This window comes from Calidris pugnax, unplaced genomic scaffold, assembly GCF_001431845.1.
Source record: "Calidris pugnax isolate Ruff unplaced genomic scaffold, ASM143184v1 scaffold24, whole genome shotgun sequence".
NCBI lineage: Eukaryota > Metazoa > Chordata > Aves > Charadriiformes > Scolopacidae > Calidris > Calidris pugnax.
This window is the reverse complement of record NW_015090922.1, coordinates 34,843,111-34,867,125: the sequence shown is the minus strand read 5'-3', so window position 1 is coordinate 34,867,125 and position 24,015 is coordinate 34,843,111. Positions and strand designations below refer to the sequence as shown.

At 38.2% G+C, this 24,015-nt stretch overlaps 1 protein-coding gene across 10 annotated transcripts in view; it reads right to left on the bottom strand.

Annotated features, from left to right (window-relative positions):
* The window catches only part of STXBP5 (syntaxin binding protein 5 (tomosyn)), a 107,336-nt gene extending 83,339 nt beyond the window's left edge, over positions 1-23,997 (bottom strand). For all 10 annotated transcript variants that reach the window (XR_001413025.1, XM_014950893.1, XM_014950895.1 and 7 more), the window contains exons 1-2: positions 23,797-23,997; positions 21,878-21,975 (exon numbers count right to left, since the gene is read on the bottom strand). Coding sequence is in view for 9 of the 10 variants with exons in the window: in XM_014950893.1 (XP_014806379.1) it covers positions 21,878-21,975; positions 23,797-23,949 (251 nt within the window). In the remaining variant the exon portion in view is untranslated. The remainder of the gene's footprint in view (positions 1-21,877; positions 21,976-23,796) is intronic.
* Between the last annotated feature and the right edge of the window lie 18 nt (positions 23,998-24,015).

Here is a 24,015-nt window from a genome sequence, read left to right as displayed (position 1 = left end):
GTTACAGAGTTCCATAAAATGCCAGTGATGTATCTAAGCAGGACTAAAGCCATACAAGAGCAGCTTCACACAACTTTTCTAGTTTGTCAATCTTACCTGCACCTAGACCTAATCAGTATGTGCAAGTAATAGTACAAAAGCATGATTTCTGGGAGACCCAGAAATAACTTCATAAAGAACAGAGTATCAAGACACAGCTATTTAGCAAAAGAGTTACTCAAAAAGTTGGAAAGTACCACAGTCAACACTGTCTACAAAACTAACTTTGATCTTTCACATTTATATATTACCAAACAAGATAAAATAAAAATCCACAAGATACTTTTAGGTAAGTTTCAGACTTCATACCAATTCTGATATGGTATCATATCACTATTCTTCAACCACTTCAGGATTATAGAGTTTATTTCAAAAGCTTTAGGCCCACATCTTGCTTTAGGCCCACAGCATCTTGCTGTGTTTATATCACTCAGCTGGGCTGGTCTTTATTCTTCCCAATGTCTCAGGATTTATGGTTGCAATAACAATGCCATTAAGAATAACATTTGTTAAGACTTCAGATCCACTTTCCTCTATGGAAATGACAACACCAAGCAAAAACAAACTAGGGCTTTAGAACTGAGATTAAAGTTTGTCAGGTGGACATATTATCAAATTGCTAGTAACAATTTACTGTGGGAATTCCAGCCAGACTGTTGTGATGCATTCTCCTTCAGCCAGCTAAGGAGTGAGATAGCAAGAAAACCAGCAGTAAGGAAACAGGATAAGGGGAAAAAAAACAACCTCCCACTTCAGATACAGACAGTCAGAAGACACTGGCTGTAACTTATATGCATCAAACACAGCACTTCCTGATTTAGCTGGTGTCTAGATCGTCTGACCTGGTTACTTGGACAGAAAAAAGTCAACGTTACATCTCGTGCTTGGAAACTAAATCAAGTGTCCCTAGAGAGTAAAGAACTATAGCTTCCAGGCAATGAAAAACAAAACAAAACCCAAAAAACAAAACAAAACAAAAAAAAGAAATCTCTACATTCAGCTTCATTCCATTAGTCAAAAGGATGAAAATAATGCAAGGCTCCTATCTCAGTCCTGGAAGGTTATCAAAAGGTTTTCCCCAAAGGTCTTCTCGAAGGCAAAGGAGAATGGGAAGAACAGGAAAATAAGTTGGAAGAGATCATTTACACGCCAAAATACTGCAAAATGCATTACTTTTTCCTAATTTACTAGGAATCTTAACATTATATAAAGTTACCGAATATTTTCGAGCACACAACTGTATTGACTGTTCAGCGTTTTATTTTATTTTAAATAAAAATGAAGGCTGAGAAGCTGCATTCAGATAGTTTGTTTCTCCAAAAAGTATTTGAAAGGCATCACCACGAAATTATTTAATAACATTTGAGTTCAGCAGTTTTTACATAGAATGGTTAGAGTTGGAAGGGACCTTAAAGATCATCAAGTTCCAACCCCCCCTGCCATGGGCAGGGACACCTCCCACTGGAGCAGGTTGCTCAAAGCCCCATCCAGCCTGGCCTTGAACACCTCCAGGGATGGGGCACCCACAGCTTCTCTGGGCAACCTGTTCCAGTGCCTCACCACCCTCACAGTAGAGAATTTCTTTCTAGTATCTAATCTCCCCTCTTCCAATTTAAAACCGTTGCCCCTTGTCCTGTCACTACACTTCCTGACAAAGAGTCCCTCTCTGGCTCTCCTGTAGGTTCCCTTCAGATATCTTCTGACACTCATAAGAGCTCATGCTTTCCCAAGGGGCAGGACAGGGGCAAATCATTTGCCCTTTTTCTGCTGGAGGTGGAAGTGCATAACAATACATCTGGTATTTAAACAGTTACGTTAGATCTTATTACAAGTATCATTTTAGGTTCATATTAGTATCATCAGGTTACAGCAAACTACTACTGCTGTTTGCTAATGCAGCTTTAGAAATTCCATTGAAATGGTGACTACACAACTGCCTGGAATTTGAATTTTTCAACTTCCAAACCATCTACCAATAATATTAGTTCCTGCATAAACACAGATCAACTTCCTTGAGTATTCATTTGTTTACAAAACAATGCTCAGCTCCTTTAAACACCAGAAGCCAAATGACTCAACATTAACTGAAAAAAAAAACAAACTTCAATTCATAGGGTGAAAAAAGGAGCTCTGTTTTGAAAAACACCAAAGTATATAGATCTCTAACTAGCTTCTGTATACAGGAAGATGCAGCAAAAGCACAAAACTACTTTTTTTTTGCTTAAATGAGTTCTATATTTTAAAATTAAACAATTATTGAACTAGTTTGCATGGAAACCGATAGGGAATTAATAGCAAGCAGTTATTTTTATCTGATCCATTTTCTAACAACAACAATAATAGCTAGGAGTCAAAATATCTCTTAAATTTCAAAGTTGCTTATACAAACATGCACAAATACAGTATTTCCCAAACAACTATGAAACATGCCAGCAAAGTTTCTGTAAAAGCTGTATTTGCTAGAATTTTCTCATAGCTGCCAGTGAGAGGCAATTGTTTGTTAGATAGTAATTAAGCAGTACAAATGCAAAAAAGTTAAAAAATCTGTGATTTAAAATCAAACAAGAAGCAACATTGGTTTTAGTAAGTTTCTATATTCACAATTCAGATAGCAAACCATGCTGTTAAACAAAGAGGTAAAACCACCAATTTATACTAAACAACACTGTGATTTCAGAGAACTAACAAGGCTACAGGCTTTCCTTTATTTTACTCACTTTGTTTTCTGATCAAGGTTATTACAGTCTAAAGAGCTGTATTTCAGCACTAACAATGCAGAAAGGTGACTAATCTGGTACTGTTCAGGTGAAATGGAAGGGAAGGAGAATGGTAGAGAACACAGGGGGAAAGAGCAGGAGATTGCTACGAATACATTCACATAATTATTCCTCTGATAACGCAAAAGACAGTGAAATAGGTTTTTCCAAAGACTATATACAGAAGAGTATATCCAGGAAATAATGTATTTTGAGAGATCTTCATCAAAACACAGAGGCAAAGTCTTTGTATTCTGGTATATACTTGTTGTGGTTTTGGCCAGATTGGCCAATCAGAATGACAGATGCCCCCTCCCTCCCCCCTCTAAAAGAAGAGAGGAGAGGAAAAGATACGGAGATTCATGAATTTAGAAAAAGAACTAAACTATTTTAATGAAAATATTAACAAATAATGATATAATAAATTAAAAAAAATTCAAAAAGAAAAAAAGTTATACAGTATATACAAAACTGTATCAAGCTCCCAGGACAACGATCACATCACCAGCAGGCACTGGGAAAAGTCCCAGACTGGACCTGGTGATGGACAGGAGCTGGATTCTGGAGCTGGAGTCAGGAATGCTCAGACTGGGATCAAAGGCAGATGATCAGACAGGGTCCTCCTCAGATGTCAGCCACTGAAGAAAGCTGACCCTTTGATCCCTCAGCTTTTATACTGAGCACGATGCAGATGGGACAGAATACCCTGTTGGTCAGTTTTGGGTAACCTGTCCTGTCTGCTCCTCCTTACAGGTGTGACCCCTCCATGTTTTTCCACTTCCAACCCTCCAAAGAGACAAATAATGAAGTTAGCTGACCTTGGTTGTTATAGCAATAACTATAAGCAAGAGCCCCTCTACATACCATTCCTTGGTATAATCAGGTCTTATCACTGTGAGAGTGAACAGTTTCTGAACAACATGCTGTTGATTTCAGAGTTTAGTTAGAAGTAAAATTACTGAACAAAAAATTGGTTCTGTTTTACCTCAAACCAGGGCAATGCTTCCGAGTCCTGCTCATCTGTCACCATTTAATTTTAACATCAAATTTTAATTTCAAATTTTAACATCTTATTACAAATATCATACCTCGACCAACCTTTTGGTAGCACATACTATATCACAATATCAATTATTAACAGGTTTTTCCTCTTATGTCCATAGCTTCTTGGCCAAGACTAAAGACAGGGCCATTCTATGCTCCTAGAACAGAGGAATACTTGTAGTAAGAACAATGTCTCTTCCCAGTGTCCAAATATCGTGTACAGACATTGCCAACAGCAGCATTAACAAATGTAATGTTCTGAACTATATGTTAAGTGAATTTATATACCTATTTAGTTTAACTTATGAAAGCATAAAGAACCATAGATATTATCTAATAAGAAGGACAATTTAATGTTTTCAAAGAATAGAGCCAATCAATTCTTGGCTGTCAGCACCGATTTTTGACTGCAAAGCAATTCTTTGCTAGGTCCAGAAGTCTCTCTTCATTCACACACCATGACCTAAAATGCTTCCCTTAACTCTTGCCTGCCAAACAATTTTTTTTCAGTTATTTTTAAATCACTGACTACTGGATATTTCTCCTACAGATTTTCCCATGGTCTATATCAATATTATCTCCTCCCCTTGGACACAATCCTTCAACACTTCACTTGCGGATGACACTTAAATCCACTTTTCTGCTTCTCACACTATTTTGCCTTGTACCAATTATGGAAACAACTTTGTCTTCCAAATATCCTTTTGGAGAAAGTTTGTTTCACTGCTAGGTGTTTTATTAGTAGAATGATGTAGGTATATCATGGGGTGGTTTTTTTGCTCACGCAGTCTTTTGAAGTATTTATCAGCAAAGTCACTCACTGAAGCGCTAAGGGGGTCATGGATTACAAGTACCAACACTTCCATTATGTAAACAAAATGTAGAAACTTAGACCCGAAATCATGGTGGTAGATATAAGTTTATATCTCTGTGTATACCAACTTGACATGACAATCTGTCCCCAGGCTCACAGTGGTAGTGGTCACAAGCTGGAAAGTCTTCCGAATACCCAAAGTGACATTCACAAGTGGCACTGATCTGATTGCTTTTTAAATATTTCAGCTAGCAGTGTCTGAATTCTAATTCAAACATAATGCAATAAGTGGTTCTCAGGAGAGTTTCCTTGAAGTCTGCTCAAAGGCGTACGCAGAGAGAAATCTTAAATCTTTTCTATGCAAAATGACACTTAAGATTTTTAAAGGTAGCTTCAAACATATGAGCCATCAATAACTATCCTCTCAATGCTACTCTATGCATTTTGCAATATAATCCTTCCAAGAACGGTGTTCTCAATTTTTATTTTAAGCCTCAGGTTCAACTGTAACATAATTTTTAGATTGGTAAATCACAAAATGAACTCAGAAACTTTCACTATCAAAATAGCAGGGACAATTTTATAGAAGGTTTGCTCAAAATTACCACCACAAATGAAGAACTAAGGTACAATTCAAGCAATTCAGTAGATGGCACTCTTCCACCAAATTCAAAAGAAGAAACAGTCCTCGTATATACAAGGGGTACCTTGGAGCTGGAATTCTTATTTTTAATATGCAAAACAAGTTCCTACTCAGAGAGTTTCTTCAAATTTTTGAGCTGTTCATAGAACTTAGAAAAATAGTTTATTACATCCCAAAATATTAAGAGGGATTACTATGTTTTGTTGGAATACCTGTCATTTTACTTAGCTATTTTGCCCAGACTTTTGTGCTATTACACATAGCTCCATTTCACACCAGAAAAATAGCTGCATTATCAGTATCGCATGAAGTGGTGTTTTTGTGGCTTGTGTTTCCCAGAAATCCAACTTGAGATGGACTACTAAAATGTTGACATTGTCCCTAAGCAGCTACTTATACCTTAATTCATCTCTCCTCAAATGTATTATGGTACTTTATTTTAAAAGTTTATGCACTATCACAACATGACTAGTAAACATTTTGCATTACTCAGCTGAGATTTTATTTTAAAGTAGTGCCAAAAAGAGATAAAGGGTCATTAGAAAAACCTAAATTAAGTTGCCAGATAAAAAAGTCTGGCATTAAAATATGCAGTTCTTCAATATTATTCAGATGTGAAGCACAGCATTAAAAATAACACCACCCATTCTATCTTGCCTTTTCATTTTAAAGTTGTTGCAGATGCCACCTTAGATCCTGTATTTCGCTCTTTCTCAATGTACTTGAGGACTTCAGATAGGTCCTTTCTTTGGCACCAAGACAGACACCACTCGACAGCGCTAAAGAGTTCCCAATCAGAGTATAAACACAGAGCTACTGTTTTGTACAGGCTGTGTATGTCAGAAACAAACAGCTTTTCTTAGCACTGGGAAAGGGATAATTCAGTGTTATGAGCTTTCCAAGTACCCACAGCCCAATTTAAGACTGCAAAAGGATGGAAAACAGATTACCAACAGAAAAACACAGTCCAAGGTAGTTCTGCTGCGAATCTTTCCTGCAGTTTTCCTAGTGGGCATTTGCTAGATGGAAGGAAGGTATTACCTTGCAAATCTAACTTCAAGTGAGACTTTTTTTTTTTGGTACTTTAGAGAATCTGCTCATCTTATAGCCTTGTGCACTTCCAGTTCCTGACAGATTCCAAATAATGTCTGATGCTTCAGTCAGTGCTTATCTGCCCTGCTATTACAAGAATGTTTGTTTTACTAGTTTGTCATCTGCTAGTAATTTCTGAGGCTGAAGAGCTATTTTGATCAACTTTGACAGAAGGGGAGAAGTCTTACAGATAATACTCTGCTGTAAGTTTTATAAAAATAGGAAGCTGAGAAGAGTGGAGAAACCCAATTAGGTCCATATCCCATCAAACTGAGAAAGGTGGCAGCATTACCTCATCAACCTAAAATAGAGGCTCTGTATAAAATGCTGCAGTCACAGAAAATACTTCAAAAAATTACAACACTTGGGTAATCATACTACCATATAGAGCTATATGATAGCAGGTCTCACAGACAAAAATGTGTTTCTTTACTCTAGATACAATAACGAATATCCATACATTACAACTCACTTCCTATAACTGAATCTGTTCCAGTTCCAAGGGAAGGCAAAACCCCATTCTCTTCCTATGGTAGCTTGAAGGAAGTGTTATACACAGCATATCAGTTGCAAGCCATTCAAAGATGCAGAGCTATACCTGTTAATGCTGCTCAGCACTTCCATGATTCCTCCACAATCCTATAGGCAATAATTCTACAGGAATAAGATTGTCTTAAAAAAAAAAATATATAGGTGTGGTGAAGTTCAATAGTTTGACCTCTGATTTAATAAGGAGCAAGGAAAAGGTCAAGGCAGGGGGCTGTGTCTGTAAAGAAAGCTGGGCATTTGCTTACAATGCTGTATAGTCAAAGAAAGGCTGCAGAAACAGAGCAGAGGTTTTCCTTTCCACTCAGTGCTCCTGGCTCCTTCACTACCACCTTGCTCCCCAGATGCTAAGAGAAGACATTCACACTTCTGCTGTTCCTCCCTTCTCCCCCCCTCCTTTTTTTTCAAATGGTAAGAAGGCATTGAGGTAAAGAGCAAGTCTGCACAAAGATGTCCTTGAAGAGAAATACTGCTGGATTCCTCAGAAGATTATTACGTTCAAAATGACAGTTGTTAAAACACAAAACTAAGGAAGTTTGGACTTTTTTTTTTTCTAAGCAATTTGGTTCCCACTGGAATCCTCAGCAACTTATTTATACATGGGAACCACTCCCAAGAGTGACATGGCTACAGCTTAGTTAAAAGATAAAAAGTATTTAAAAACCTAGCAATCATACACCTTCCAAAAAAAAAAAAAAGTAACCTCTATCATAATTACTAGACACAGTACCACCTCCACAGATAGAATTAAAAAAACCCAAACAATAAAACAATAAAAATCAGACACTCACTGTTTGAGGTAGACTATCGTCACAGTCCAGAGCTATACTGAGGTTTTAATATCAAAGCCTGAAGTTACAGATATCGAATAGACAGGGTTTCCCACCTTCTCTAGGGAAAATTCCAGCTGTGGGGAACAGCACTCTAGAAGTGCTGTAACATGAAAATATCCGGGGGCTCAGATATAAGAACAAGTATTGTCTGGAACAGGACTCCTCATCCAGACCGAAGATGGTTTCTAAGCAGCAAATCCAGATCATTAAAATTAACATGGCATTGTAGCATAGTCAGTTCAGACCTGCTTTGAGTCAGGAGAACCTGCATTGATACAGTGTAATTCACTGCGTAAAATGTTTTTAAACATTTGTTTTAATGTTTTGAGCATGACACAGCTTTCTCTACTCAGCAATAGAGAAGATAAAATTAATTTGTTTTGAAAGTTCACTTCTGTAACACCTTCCGTCAAAAAAACCAAGAGGAAATCAGCAACATAACCCTCAGCTACTATTGCTGAAACTAGAAGTTGCAACATGTCCAAGTTTTACATACAATCTGCACAGTGAGGACTAAAAGCACAGAAGGCTCAGATATGATGTGGAGTAGTAAGCATTTAACCAGACATCCATCAGACTAAATCACCTGTGATGTTTCTCTTAAACATTGACTAGAAAGAAAAAAAATAACAAACACACCAGGGAAAACTATTGTTTCCATGATTTGTCTAGAAAAGTTTGGAGAGAAAGAAATACCATCTTTACAAGGTGCCATTCAAAGTTTATTTCTGCCATGCTGCTATGCTAACAAAAAAGAAATCTTAAACAGGAACAAATAATCCTGTTGTAGATTTACAGTGGTCAGTAGCTCCGTGTGAACTGAAAAAAAAAAAAATATTGAAAAAAGCAATGGACTTCCTGATGGTAAAGAACTCCACCAGAGCTAATTTCAGGTCACATATGTATTAAGAGAACAAGCTAAGTGTATATTTCCTTTACAAGCCCAAGGTCTTTACTGGCCAACTGCAAGCAGATTCACTTTAATTTTTTGAAGGATTACAAGTCTGGAAGTGACTTGCTTGCAAAGTACCCCAACTTCTCTTCAAAGGACTACAAAAAACTTCGATTGATATGCTAGCACTTCAACCTTAAGTCTCACTACTACTCATTTTTCCCCATGAATGCCCAGATTCCCAACTTCAGCCTCCAGGAAAGGCTAAGAGAAGTAGGCTCTTTAATCAAGAATCACCTCCAAACACCCAGACACATTCTGAGTCTCTAAACTGCTCTAGTTTCTCTGTCCAGTCTCTGCTGGACACCCTGAACTTGGTGAACCTGCAGAAAACAGGTAGTCTTCAAATTCACTATGCAGTACCCAGGCTGCACAGCCAGGACAAAGAAACATTTCAACAGATTGAAGCCTTACCCCTCCTCACAGATCCTCTTGAAGCAGAGGAGATCCCCTCAAACCACCTGAGATGGCTCTTCCAGGACAGATACATCCTTGGAAACTATTCATTAACAACAGCTACAACTAACTCTACCAGGAGCAGCACTGTGCTAAAGCACACCTGAAAACTGTAAAATTGTTTCTTGAGGAAACATTTAGTGACAAAAGGAAATCAGTCACCCACAGACACTGAAAATTGCATATGTTTAAGATAAAGGCAGACTATGTTTTGAGAGAGAGAGATCACTTCTATTAACCAATAGTTTCCAATAATTGAAAAATAACAATCTGTTTTGTAAAATCTCCTCAAACACAACAAGGAACATTAAATTAGTGGCCCTGTTGTACAAACCCAGGATGAAGTCTTTTATTTAAAACCACCATGATGGACTGACACATGCATTCCAATCGAACACCAACAAAAATAATATGCTGAATGGCATTTTTTTTTTTTATATAAAAAGATTACCAGAGAAGTATCATACCAAATAATAGCTGTGATCAGCACTGAGCTACTAAGATACTTGAGACTACTAATATTTTTTAAAGTGCTTATAAGGAGCTGAAAATAATATATTTATAATTATTCAATATCATTCATACAGAATGCATTTATACTGATCATCTTTAAAGATTCTCTATTATAATACACTAAGACAACAGTAAGAAAAAGTAACCCCAACAGTTTAATTTTATTAGAAATGAACTCCTCACAAATTAATTCGTTTAATTTGCAATTTATGCTTTTAATGTACTATAACAGACAATGAGAAGTTTCAGAATAGAGGTGGGGTTTTTTGTAATAAGAAGATTCGCTACTTTTTTCAGAGGTTTCTTTGTAGAAAAAAACCTATGTGGACAGTTTTCAACTATGCCTCTAACTATTTTACCTGCTGTGTAACAGAAATCTGCTAATTTTAAGTTTGATATTAAATACAATTTCAGGAATATATTGTAGAAACAGTCTCTTTGAATGACCTTTCCCAACAGCAAGTGAGATTGCACTCCTAAAAATGCTGACCCATTACTCTGTAGATCAGAACAGCAAGCATTATTAGTAGCATCTTCTCTGTCGAACTAGATAGAACTGCAATAGCACACTGGCATTTGAAGAATGGCACAAAATACTTTTTCCCCTTTAAAACTTACTCAGGGCCATTGTCACTGAACTTGCCCAGCAATCTAATTACAACAGTAACCTCAGCTGCAGATGAAAAACAAAGTTAAGGCAGAGAACATTATCAGATCACAGTGTCCTTACCACACTCAAGTTCTCATGCCAGCTTCCTTGACATTAAAACTTGCCACTATACCACACCAACACTATTGGTGGTTTACGTTTTACCATACCATAGAAACGGTTTCATCAACTGTTTAGGCATCTGGTAAGTGTTGCTCAAGAAACAAGAATTATTTCCTTGTTAGTAAACCATAGAAGCTCAGAAATGTGAACTACTGAGTTGAAATTAAGAAGTTTGTGCAACCATACTGTTGAACAACTTCATGGTGAAGGAATTCTTTCCACCAACAGGAGTCAGCCAAACCAAAAGCACAAGAGCCCTGACACTGACTCAAGCCAGAGGTCCATACAGCCCAGCACTAGCTCCTATAGCAGCAATTAACATTACTTAAGGAGAAAACATAAGCTGGGCTCCTTCTTTACTATATTGTATTTATTACATACAATATAGTTAATTTATACTATGTTATATACTGAAAACCATAAGCATTATATCTCCCGTGAACTCAGACAGGTCAATTACTATGAAATTACACACAAAACTTACAAATTAAACACTTAAGTAGTTCTCTTGGAATTGATGTAGTGTCTCCCAAGTTTCTGCAGCTAAACTAGGAATTGATTTTACCCTCCACCCCCCATCAATCTTGAAAAATAAAGGAAAACTATCTTTGTAAAGGACAACCCAACTTTGAGTTATGAAAGCCCACAGGTAGGCAACACCCAAGTAATTCCCTCCTCTTGGTTTTAGAAACTATCCTTCTTCAAAAGGGTTTCACTACGGTAACAGCTAGAGCCTGCAAGTTTCTGCCCAGGCCAGGGTGCACTAGACAGATAAATTAAGGTCACTTTTGAGCACTTGAGGGAGAAGAGTCTGTCCATAACCTTAACAGAATACTAAGGATTTCTACAGCTTCAGTCAGAGGAACTAGTGGCAGTGATGACCTCTAGTACATTAAACCAAGGTGGATGACCTTACCCTCAGGTGCAAGAGTAGTAATAGCCTCATTTTTAGCTATTTTATAATTGAGAAAACCCATTTAAACAATTTATTTTTTTTAGTGACTACCATACACTCGTGTTTAAACCATGCACCCTTATGTTTCTGGCCCCTTTGGAATTGTGATCTCTAGTCCTAAAATAGAACTAGCCTTAAATAAAGTCTGCTGCAAATACAAGTCAGTTCTGCTGCAAAGTAGGGGACCAAGCAGATACTGACGCATTCAAATATTGTTTGCTTAGCTCTCCAATTACAGACATCACAGTGCATAGCTATGTACTTGCAGACCTGTAGAAGTTACGTTTTTATTTCTGTAGAGCTGTATTTGCAAATTTCTGTAATGGGCCTTTATGGCTGTTAGCACTAACACTACACTTGAATGCATTATAGGTGACTTTCCTGCATTGAGAGATGCGTTTAGGTTTTAGCCAGTTTATTGAAAACTACAGGAGGTAAAAGAGGCCACACAAATGCAATCAAAAATCGTGGTCTGGAAACGACAGAATATGCTGTTAGTTATGCACAAGATGACCACAGAACTGGAACTGATTCTGGTTATGTGCTAAAATGCAAAACTGCAGTTCCTAAATATTTTGTAACAAAAATTCACCATTAGCATCTTCCAATGCACTGCTTCCCCCCCCCTAGGAATTGCCAGCAAAAAGAAGAGATCATCAAAAGTCAGTAAAATTTATTCAGGAAATGCTACCTCCTCCCCACATTTTTTTTCCCACCCAGAACAGCAGTTATTTGATCTGGAAGTTATTGGCAGAGTGTTCATATGGAGAAAAACCTCCACCCAAGAAAAAACCCACAGTTCTTTTGAACTGCCATAGTTCAAAAGTAAGTAGGTTTTGTGCTTTAGTACTCAAGAAAAGAAACAGCTTTATAGAAGTTCCTACTGCCTCTTCCCCACGGCATCCTCTAAAGCATTTATAAATCCCATTCTGTTTTACTTTTTTTTACTATCCCTTTGCTTATTAACATAATTGGGACTATATTCACAGCCCTTCCATGGGCAACATCCAAAAGAAAACGAGTACAACAGTCAAGTCCTAGGCAGCCACATGCAGTGTGGGTAATTGAAAGAAGTTATTGGACCTATGTTTTTGTTTATTTTTTTTAAACTGAAATATAGAGAAGCAAGTACAAAATAAGTTTAAGAAAATGGTAATATTCTTTGTGAGTGGCTGCTACTTGAATACTGCTTTCTTTGGTCAGCAGCCCTTATTAAAACATAAGGGAATTACTAATGATATATACTTTAGAGAGGTAAGCTACTCGATCCCTTTTTTTTTCTTGCAGGTAAGAAAGAAATCCTAGTGAGTTACTAAAGTATTATGTTTCCCTCCTAATTATTTTAAAGAATGAGGGGATATTCACCAAACCAGCAAGAAGTCTCATTATATTTAGTCACTTAAATGGAAGTTTATTGGGGGCTTTTTTTGGTGACTGTGAACCTAATCTCACTGCACAAGTTTGGAACACGTATAAAAGGAAATGCCAGGCAAGTTATTGCTATGCATCCCATTCTGCATATTAATAAGCATCACTAACGCTTAGTAACTGTGCTTCTAATATCAACACTACAAAGTTCAGTCAAGAATGTTTTTCAACTGTGAAGATGAACATCTGCTCTGTTTAACAAGGTAGTAAGACTGGATAGAGCATATGCTAAAAAAATACAGGCATGCTAATCCTATCAATTTAACATTAAGTGATCACAAAAAATTAGCATCCTATTATTTTTCCCTAATGAGCAAGTACAAAAATGGAAATTACTTTTGTCCATCTGCTGCTGCCAACTACAAGTTGGTGTTACTAGGTAGGAGAGAGGCAGGACCTTTGGTAGAAAAGGTTATCGAAAACACTGAACAACAGCTGGATTACCTCTTTAGTTCACTGCTCTTGAAGTGCTAAATATTTCAGCTTAATGTGAACCAAAGATCTAATAATGTTAATCAAACACATACGGAGCACAAGCCTGGCAGCAGCTTCAAGATGCTATGCAACGCCATCCCCTGCTTGAGATGGCATAAATCACACAAAATAAAATAGTAGCTCACTAAGCAAAAGTATGCGAAAGTCTTGCATCCTTTCTTTAGTTCCTTGGTTTCTAAAGTTATAGCAGCTGCTGTGAAGACTTTTCACAAGAATAAAGTAGCAGGAGACGACGATCAGTTCTTGGGGAATCCATGCGAGATACCTCAAAATGGTGAGTTTGGTCTCAGCCTTCTTGGTGGAGAACCTAACCTCCTCTCTCCACCAGCACTGCTCATATGAATGCTGTCTGGTCTGAGTGGGACAGGCTAAGACTTATTCTGGACACGGAAGCAGTGCTCACTGCAATTATATTATCTCAATTTTGGAAGAAAATTAAGCCTCAAGTTGCCCAAACAGAAGCCAAGTTTGGTTATTACCATTTTAAGGCACCCATGAAACAAAATCCCATGACATTCAATGAAATGAATAAATGAAGTAGCCTTCAGTTATTTCTATCAAGCTATAAACTTCTCTCCATAGAACAGGGATCAAGTAGTTGCTTTCGCAAACTGCAACACTTCAGACTGCACTCAAGTATTACAAGATCAGCATAATTATCATTATAAAAAGTTTCAGTTTCACATATTTTAATTAGCTCAATCAGCATAACCTAGCATTCCTCAAAGCACTGAATCTTGCATTTTGTTTTCTACACTAGCAGACACACATTTCAAGTTTCACCTACTTCCACTATTCTTGACACTTAAAGCAAATGAAAAAATCTGTAGTATAGAACCACTGATGCAGAGTAGAACTGTGGGCAAATGACTAGGGAAGATCTATTCCTAAACTTCAGTGAAAAACTTTTACCAATACAGTATCAGAATCAATTCAGCAGTTTATACAGCTGCCTCAATACAAGCACTATCAATAACTAGGAACATACATTTTTTTTAAGCAAAGCTTAGGGATTCAAAATAGACTTTGCAGGAAGTGATTAAATTAGAACAACTAGTACACAAACTGTACAGATCTCAGGCATAAAAGCCGCTTTGGAATCTCTTACCAAAGAGAGATCTTCACTGTAAGACAAAATGGTTCTCATTGTGGCAATCACATCAAGAGCAGCAAGAGGAAAAGAGACAACCCAAGAGATTAAAGATAAAGAACTACCACAGTATTAACTCTCTCAAAACTTCTAAGGACCCTATTTTTTTCTAAATGTGAAACCATTACCAGTTAGCTAAGATGAAGGACAAAGTGAACTGTTCCCAAAATCCACGTCCTCCCGTTTTGTTTAACTTCGTATAGAATGTAATAATTTACAAATTTTATCCTGTTTTTCACTGAGCTTCTACACAGATAACCCCACAAAAACAGATGTGCTATGGGAACTCTGATAATAACGTGGGTTTTTACTGTTCCATTAAACTGAGAAACAAAAACACTTCTCCAAGAGCAATAGGAAACATAAAAGCAATAACTGAGGGTACCAGTACTTCTAGTCACCTTAAAGGTAATGTGTAAGAATGCTTATCCTTGCATTGTGAAACCTTTGAAAAATAGAGATATGGACATTTATAAGACAGTTAATTCAGTTACAAAAATGTCTGCCAAACAGGAAGCTTTGTTAAGAAGGGTTTGCAATCTTGATTTGTGCTTTCAAGCTTTCTTTATCACATCTCAAGTTGTGAGCTGCTTCTACTTTTCCAGACATAACTTTACTGAAACTGCCCATTTCTTCTCCTGCAGCAATAACGCTACTCAGTTCTAAAAGCCCTTCCACAGTGACCGAGAAGAACAAATCCAGTAAAATGTCAAATTAAGAGCCCAGTGAACTGAGCATTGTACCAGAAGTCTGAAAGCCTAAGCTGGGTCCCAGCTGTCCAATTCCCTGCTACATTTTACCCTTAAAACATCAGATCACACAATCCATACCACTTCAGTGTTTCACAAATAGCCAGGAGGTACAAGGAAACAGGCTGTGCTAACACCTTCAGCCTTGCAAACTTTGCATGCTTTCTGAAGACATTTCCTCCCCAAGCTCACTATGAGCCAGTGAGTTTGAAACTGCAAGGCTATATCCATTAGGCTTCTACTCTGCTGCTGAAATAACTATAGGTAAGAAGAGTTTTCATTCTGAAGTTCATTTTTGTAAATTACAGTATGAGATTTAATACAGTTATACTTCAGGTACTTTTGAACAAAAGCAATTACTATTTAAAGCTGTTTAGTAGAACTACAGTGTATGTGATAATACAGCAAATCAAAGATCCATTCAGTAGTCTTGCTTTGATGGAAGTATCACCAAGTCTCCCAGTAGATGTTGCTACTGATTTAAAAAGAACTCCATCCTATTTATTATGAAGAATTGAGTCAGATTTCTCTGTGTAGGACTAACTTGCTATAACTCCATACATTTTTAAGAGTTATGTGTCTCATCATGGCATTTTGACCTTATTTCATTTCAGAATATCCAAAAGCAGTTGATTTTCTTCATTTAGAGGATGGAGATTTTTCATTGAAAGACAGACATAAGAGAGTTAATGACACCCACATGAACCAAGTGCTGGAAAATAAGATAAATGCAGTAGCATTAAAAAAAAAGTGACAAGATTAATGTATGTTTTAAGCAAAGTATTTTTCTTGTTTAAACTATTGTATGTGAATCGGGCATTAAGGTAGCCAACAGACATTTTCTTTTATGATTCGATAATAATAGATAATCACAGAGTATCTCTGGCATGGAACTACTGCAAGATTTATTAGTTTTACTGATGTACTCTTCCCAAAACAGGAAGATTTGTCCAGAAGAACATTGGCAAAGGTTGAAACTATTCTCTTCAGCGTACAAATGCCAAAAAAAAAAAAAAAAAAAAGACAATCTGCAAAACAGTAGATTAGTTCAACTTCACTATATTCACAGAACAGACATAATGACAGAATAATTTAGGTTGGAAAAGACCTCCCAAGTTCATCTGGTCCAGTTCCCCATTTGCAGCTGTACCAACTTCAGAGTTATATGCTTGGTTTTGAAAACTAAAATCTGAATACTGTAAATGCAAGTCCAGTCATTGCCCTACTACCCTTCATCTAGAAGGGAGAAGGAGCAGGTGTAGAGCTACTTCAAAAAAAAAAAACAACCAAAACAAACAAACCACCAAAACCACAAAACCATCTCAAGTTGATGTTTCAGTGAGAGGGGGTAAAAAACCCCCAGACTGCCTTGCATAGTCCAAATGATCTAAAGGAAAAGCATTTTCGATGGATATAACAACATGACAAGTTTAAAATGGAATTTTGTTACAGCTTCAGATAACTCACTGAATTGCTTGAATTCTTTGGTATACACCTACAGCAAAGCTATCCAAATGCAGCAACATAAACATTTAATCAGAAACTGACTGCACAGAACTACATGTCCAGGCTTTGAGCTATTTTGATCAAAGAATAACAGTTGCAAGTTCTTCTCAAAGGTCTGAGAATGGAAGTCAGAGAAAGCAAGTCTTATACACCTCAAATATATGAAAAATTCAGTCATTTGCTTACATAAAAGTCATGTTTTACTCCTGAAAAGAATGGGGGGAAATGAACAGATGCTGACATTCAGAATTACTTGGATCCTCAGATATTTAATGACAGAATGACAAACAATCTAGTTTTTCTCCTTCCTGTGAGCTGGGTTTGCAATAGAAAAAAAATACACCCAAATTTTAATTAACTAACTTATTCTGCATGGGAATTAAGAGACCTAGGTGTAATTTTGTCTGTATGGAAGGTACAGCACTTATTCTACAGGTAACTCCCTTATTCTCAAGATTTTTTAGTGGAAATGGTCTTCCTTTTTAGAATTCTATCGAGAGAGAGACTGAGCTCCAAGCCGCAAATGAGTATTTTTAAGACATGAAGCACACCAATAAAGATATCGCAATCATGTTGGCAGACAATCAAAATACATCTCATTTTATATACTGTCCTAGTTTTGCAATTGAGAAATTAAAGCACAGAAAGCTGAAGAAAGTTGTTTAAGATGGAGCAGTTAAAACAGCAGGGAGCAGATTTCCTTCCAATTTTCTGCTTCAGATTCAAAGCTTATCCTACCTCCTATAAAGACAAATAAAAAAAACTCCGCTGACTACTAAGTCCACAGCCCTGTACCATCAGTGGTTTAAAGTTCTGAGGAATCATCATCTTAAAGACAAAGAAATCCTTGGACAAAGTCCAGTCACCTTTCTCATGCCACTTTACAGATTAGGTGCTACCCTGTTCAGATCACATTTGACCTTGAGGGACTTTTAAGCAGAAAAGTGAAAACAACAGACGGCATGGACGATACTGAGTGCTGCCAAGATGTCCCAGGGTGAAGTCTACCCAACCACACATTCAGGCAAGTTAAATCACAAAAACATATACTCAACTCCAGCTCATTAGAAGGTTTTTAAATCTCCTGGGGGGAAAAAAAAAATACAAACAATTATGCACAAAACTTCCTGAAAACTATGGACTATGCGGCCTGCTGTAATGGTTTGGCTGTGCACAGGCAAAGCACAGATGAACTTTTAACTACTTGATACCTGTCTAACACATTTAGAATAGGAAATCAAAACATTAAAGCCACCCTGGTAACAGCTAAACCCCTTTAAGTATGGAGCAAGTCAAAGATATTGGTCCGCAGTGACAAGTGAGGCCACCAGCAGCTCACACTGACCGTTGCAGTTAGAAATCAATAGGAAGCACAACTGCTCCTTGAGGGGAAGACATCCACAAGCACCCAGCACTGTGCAGACGGGTGGGCCTGAGGCAGAAATGCTACTTGTAAGAGCCAGACCACCAGCCAAGACTCAAACACCTCAGCAGCTGGAACAGGAGTCCTCTGATCAGCACCATGAACTCAGAGGAACAACTGGAGCCACGTGAGCAGATGACTGTGGGTGGAGGCAAGATAAATCAATTTAAGATTCTATGCCACTCAGCACTGTGCTTCTGCTCTTGTGCCTACCTCATTACTCAATTACCTCTGCAATACAGAAAACAGAATCAAACAGCTTAGCTATTTTCCACAGATCAAGGAAGGGATCACATCAACTGGCTGTTCTATAGTCAAGAGAGGTCCAGCACTTGACCTCTCTCCAAGGTTTGTATTCTACTAAACTATACACTTTGTAACTTTCCCCTCATACACAGCAAAGGAACCAAGGTTTTGTCCATTGTTGAAAAAAGAACAGAGACTTTGCCATTAACTGCTAAAAACATTCCCTTCTACGGAAGGCACAAAATGCTTCTGTAATTAAGGATACTATCTGAGCAATATCAGCCTGCCTCAAGCATTTTAGATTTTCCTAGCGATATCAGAGTTAGAAATCACATATTTCTAATATTTCAAATATTTCTAATTTACTCTGGAAATACAAAGTTTGTTTCTTTTTTAAAAAGGAAAATAAGGGACACATTGCTCAAGTTAAGCTAATAAATAATGCCAAACTACAACTCTGGTGACTGATAAGGTTGAAGTTTTACATTAAAAGCAGACTCCTCCTAATATTTTTAGGGACTTCTGTCCCTCCTAAAACTGCAAGATCTAGAACCAACTGGTGCTTATGGGCACAGAATGGCAAAGTCCTGCCTCTGGCACACTAAAAGTCACCAACTCTACAACGCTATCCTCCAATTTTAACCCATCAAGCCTAGGATCGGGGACAAAGACTATTAACAGAGTAGTAATTCTGCTTTCAATTAGTGAAACGTGCCACCATAGTTTAGGTATTTCCATTATCACAATTACTTTACGAATTCTGAGAATTCAATACAGTGTTGATGTTATTTTGTCTTTACTTATCTCTAATTGATAAATATACTAAGTGAACTCAGAGTATATTTGTATCCACAGATTTTCTTGGTTCTTCAGAAAAAGCTTTAGTTCCTTTTTTACATGTCACGGTATTGAGACAACATTTGGCATTTCTGTATTAGAATTCTCTGTTCCTCTACTAGTGGTTACAGAGCCCTCATAAAGAAGAATCAGATGGAAGTGTGGTTAAAAAAAAAATTCCTGCTCACATTAATCGGTTCTAATCAATACTGGGTTTGAAATTAAAATACCTGAATTGCAGGTTCAGTAAAGGGGTCAGCTGATATATGTCAATCACGGCTGTAATTCACTCTTTGTTAACTTCCTCACATATTAATGAAATCTAAACCAGGTTAGCTCATTTCTTGATTTAAGAATATTTTGTGTTTAAGACCTTTTTTTTAAAAAAATGCTTCACAACTCCTCAGATTACTTGCAACAGGAAGGATGTGAAAGCTTGACAAGATGCACGGAAAACGCTAATACACAGCTCCTGTCTGCTGGTACGCAATGAAAGAAGCATTATCATTCCTTTACTGCTATAATCTCACTACATGAGCGCAGAAGAAAATGAGGACTGACTTTTCTCCCACTTTTAGGATTTACCTCTCAATAGCTTCTTTACTGACTCTGTCTTTCTAGTCCACGCTTAGTTTCAACAAAAAAAAGCTTCTGCAGCTCTAGAGTAAGTGGCTCCCACTTTTATGAATCCTTGCACATATTTTATAGTTCATAAAAACCTTAGCAGGTAAAGCATCCTGTAAGTCATCTTTGCACAACAGACTGAAATAAGCGCTTCTTGTAAGTTTCACTCCTTCCCAAAGAGTCCTTTTCAAACCAGTTTTACTAGGCAGAAAGTGAGAGGCTGGGAATGTGTCGGAGTCTATCCTTCCTGCCTGCACTCCTCCATCCCAAAGAGCAAGTAATCACAGGAGGTATGATTTCGGTGGTGTTGGTACGCAGGGCTAACCTACCAGCTGAGGTTTAGGGCTTTTAATCAGTTCTTCCAAGAATCAATATCTGTATCAAGGTACTAAGAAGCATATTCATCAAGTTAGGGTAACACCAGCGTTTCAGCCTCTGCATGAAATTTCTTCCGCTAGGAAATACATTTTCTGACAATGTTACTGGTTCCTTTCACAGTAACAAGTTTCTTCCCTCACAATACTTGAGTTTTTAGAAAGCAATTCACACTCCAGAACTCACAGGTTTAGTCATGGATGAGCGCCAGTAAACAGGTTTTGTCAAGTCATCATTACCCAAACTGCAACATCATGTTGCTCAAAATTACAGGTGAGTAAGCTGTAAGCAGGTGCATATTGATCTCTTCCTCCAGCCCATATCCTTACTTTTAGGTCACTTTCTATTCTCATGTATTCTACCAATATGAGTGTAATTAGCAGCACCACACATCCACACTTCATTCTTCATTTAAATCAACTATCACCTTTTTAAAACCAAAATGTATGGAGTTAAGGGTAGTTTTAAATGCGGCATTAAGAGCATTACATGGTCATTACTGTTATTCATACTCTGAGTTAGAAGATCTTGGGAGTTCATAACAGATATCATTATAGATACCATACAAGCTACTTCACTTTAGCCTCTTTCTTAAAACCTCAGATTTGATACCAAAGTACTAATTATTCAACTTTTAGAAGACAACCCTCTTAAGGCAATTAACCTTACACACAGAGTAGTGATGCTACAGAAGGAAATAAAAAAGGTCTACTTGCAGACTAATATAAGCAGCAAATGAAAAGATGAGATTTACCTGCAGCTTAAAGAGGATTAAGTCAATTTTTTCTAGGAAAATGGCCTAAGCCTTCCCCAAAAAGGTCAGAGTTCAGTCAATTTAGGACAACAGAGAACTCAATTCATTTTCTTCTGCTGAAAAGTAAGGTTGGGGCAATAGCAGTGTGGATTAAAGAATTTACAGGGCATCTTCTTTTAAAAATAAAAGTTTAAACACATATGTTGTTACATGGCTTCGATAGTACCATATGGCTATGGTACCATATGGCTATGAACATATGGGTAGTTCACTTTTTAGTGAACAAAAAGAAGCAGGGTTACTGGTGCTTTATTCCACAAATTCATTCTGCTTATCTCAGTCACTTGGAAACTATTAGTGAGATACAATTCCTGTACCTTTTAGCATCCCCACTAGAAACCATCTTTTGGCAACATAATAGCAGATAAGTACAGTATTACAAAGTTGATCTCAAGAACAAGACAAAAAAAACCCCAAAAACCCACCACCCCAAAACACCCCACCAAGCAACATAGAATTTTTCAGTCCCAGAGGGTACAACAGAACAAGGAAACAGAGCTCAGCCCAGGTTGCTCTTCAGATTTGCAGTCAGCTGCTGTGAACTGTCAGCACACTAGTAACCCACTACAAAAGGTATATATAAATTTAAGATAATGGGGACTGAGCAGACTTAGCTCACATCATTAACACAACCTGAACTGACACGAAGAACAGCCAGAATAGCCAGGCCAGCCACCAACAGAAAACAGCTTTTTTTTTTTTCCTCCCCTCCTGCATACCTGGTTCCCACCAGACTTCTGAATGGTTCCAGCAGCTGAATCAAAATGTCACTTGCATGAGGTGCAATAAATCCACTTCAGAATATAAAAGGATACAGCCTTAGTGCTCCAGTCTGAGTCCCGATGGCCAATATTTTCTGAACAGGATCAAATGCCAAGGCTGAAGGTTGATAGGGGAAACCATGGCGTACAGTCTAACAAGTCAGAGCGTCGCAGTAATGATGGGTCAAGCAGCAGACCAAAAATAAACAGAATCAATATTGTATGTTAGGGAACAGGATTCAGTGTTAACAACAATTACGAAAGGAACTACACAGTATTTTAACAACAGACTGAGAAAATCAGATGTCTTACATGAACGAATTATAAAAGATTTTCTAGTCATAATTACTCATTCATCCCTGATCATCAAGTGACAGTCATATTTACTGAAACTTAATGTGAATCTTACATTTATTCTGTAAAAAGACTGTATCAACTCAGCACTTTATTTTTTCACCTACCTCATTTTCCAAGTAAACTTATTTTCAGCTCTAACAAAAGCACTAAACTATTAAAGTCTGAGCTGTTCCTAGGAAGTTTGGCAACGAAGCCAGACTTGTCATTAGAGCTACTACAAATTACTAGACCTGCTTTTCTAAGAATCACTTCAATTTCCATCAAACAGGCCCCACAGGACAGTGCAACCTCTCTCAGCACATTAAGAAAAAAGCAACCTAAGCTTCACAGAATTAATCTCTCACCCTCTGCTTCCCCAAAACAGAAAAAAACAGCCCCCCAAACAGACAAAACCACACACCCACCCACAAATAAGAACACCCTCAACCACAGGATTTTTTTTCTTAATATGAAGCTACTGGCACATTTAGCTTTTTGGTTAGCCAACACTAATTTGGTAATTGACCAAGAATAACGCCATTACACTTCTCAGGCTGCAATTAATCAGACTTGAGAGCATAATAAAAGCGTCACCTACGCTTATTTCCGTTATAAACATATACAACATAGGCCACACAAACGCTAGCCTTTCCATTTCAAAACCTTCAGTTTGAAGTAGAGTTACTTTAGGACCTCATAAACACATAGCAAACTTCTGATATACCCCTTTTACTTCACTGAAGTTGCAGGCATACCCTGCAACTCTCAGTATTTCACAGTGAATAAAATCTAACTGGTAACAGCTCTGGTCCTTTGTGAACAACTTGCAAAAGTGACAGAAACGCCTGCAACACTAGATAAAACAAGGAGGAGAATCCACAAACAAGCTCATCCATATCAAGCTAGGCCACGAGTACATTGTAAAGATAAAAACGGCTATTGATATTCAAATCACTTTTTATTCCTCTTGGTACAGCTGGTGGATTAATTCGCTGCATCATTTTCTGAAGTGTGCAGACACAAACCGCAGTTATCGTATCACGCACAAGCAAATAAAAAAAATAGGAACTTTTCTCCTGTCTCTAGAGAACATTTGCAACAGCAGCATCAGCAACTTGGCAACACGCTGCAGTGAAACCACCACAAACGTCTACAGCCTCTCTCAGGCGCAGAGGCACAGGATAAATGCATTTCCAAATAATGCAGAGCGACAGATCCTCCGTCCTTCGGGCCCATTAGCAGAGGCTTCTACTCAAATGCCGCGATAATCAGATCTGCACTACAGCAAGGTATCACTCCTGCCCCCATCCTTCCCACTCGCTCGACGAAGCCTTCATGAACATGGTCAATATCACACGCATGAAAGAGCCTAGAAAACGACAGACCCTGAAACTCTCCAGGAAAGACGGCTACGGAAATCCAACGAGATCCGCACAGCTACACCCACCTCTTCCTTCCCTTCTCCCCCTCTTCTCTCCACCCCCCCCCCTCCTCCTCCTCCCAAATAATAAATCCAAACAAGTAAACAGGAGCGGCGGGCGGGCTCGGCACCGAGAAGCAAAGCCCGCAGAGCCCATCGCGACGCTGCGCCCCCTTCCCCGGCCGCCAGCCGGCTCCGGGCTGCAGCATTCGTTCACCTTGCAGAGCTGGAAGTGCTCGGACTGGAGCGTCTCCTGGATTTCGGTCTCCCGGTTCCCCGCCTGCTGCTGCTGGGCGGCGGACGACGCCGAGGCGACGGCGGAGACCGCCGTCAGGCCGTCCAGCACCTTCCTGATGTTAAATTTCCTCATCGTCTTCGGCGGCGGCGCTCCCCGTTCCCCCGGCCTCGCCGCCGCCGCGCTGTCACCGCCGCTCCG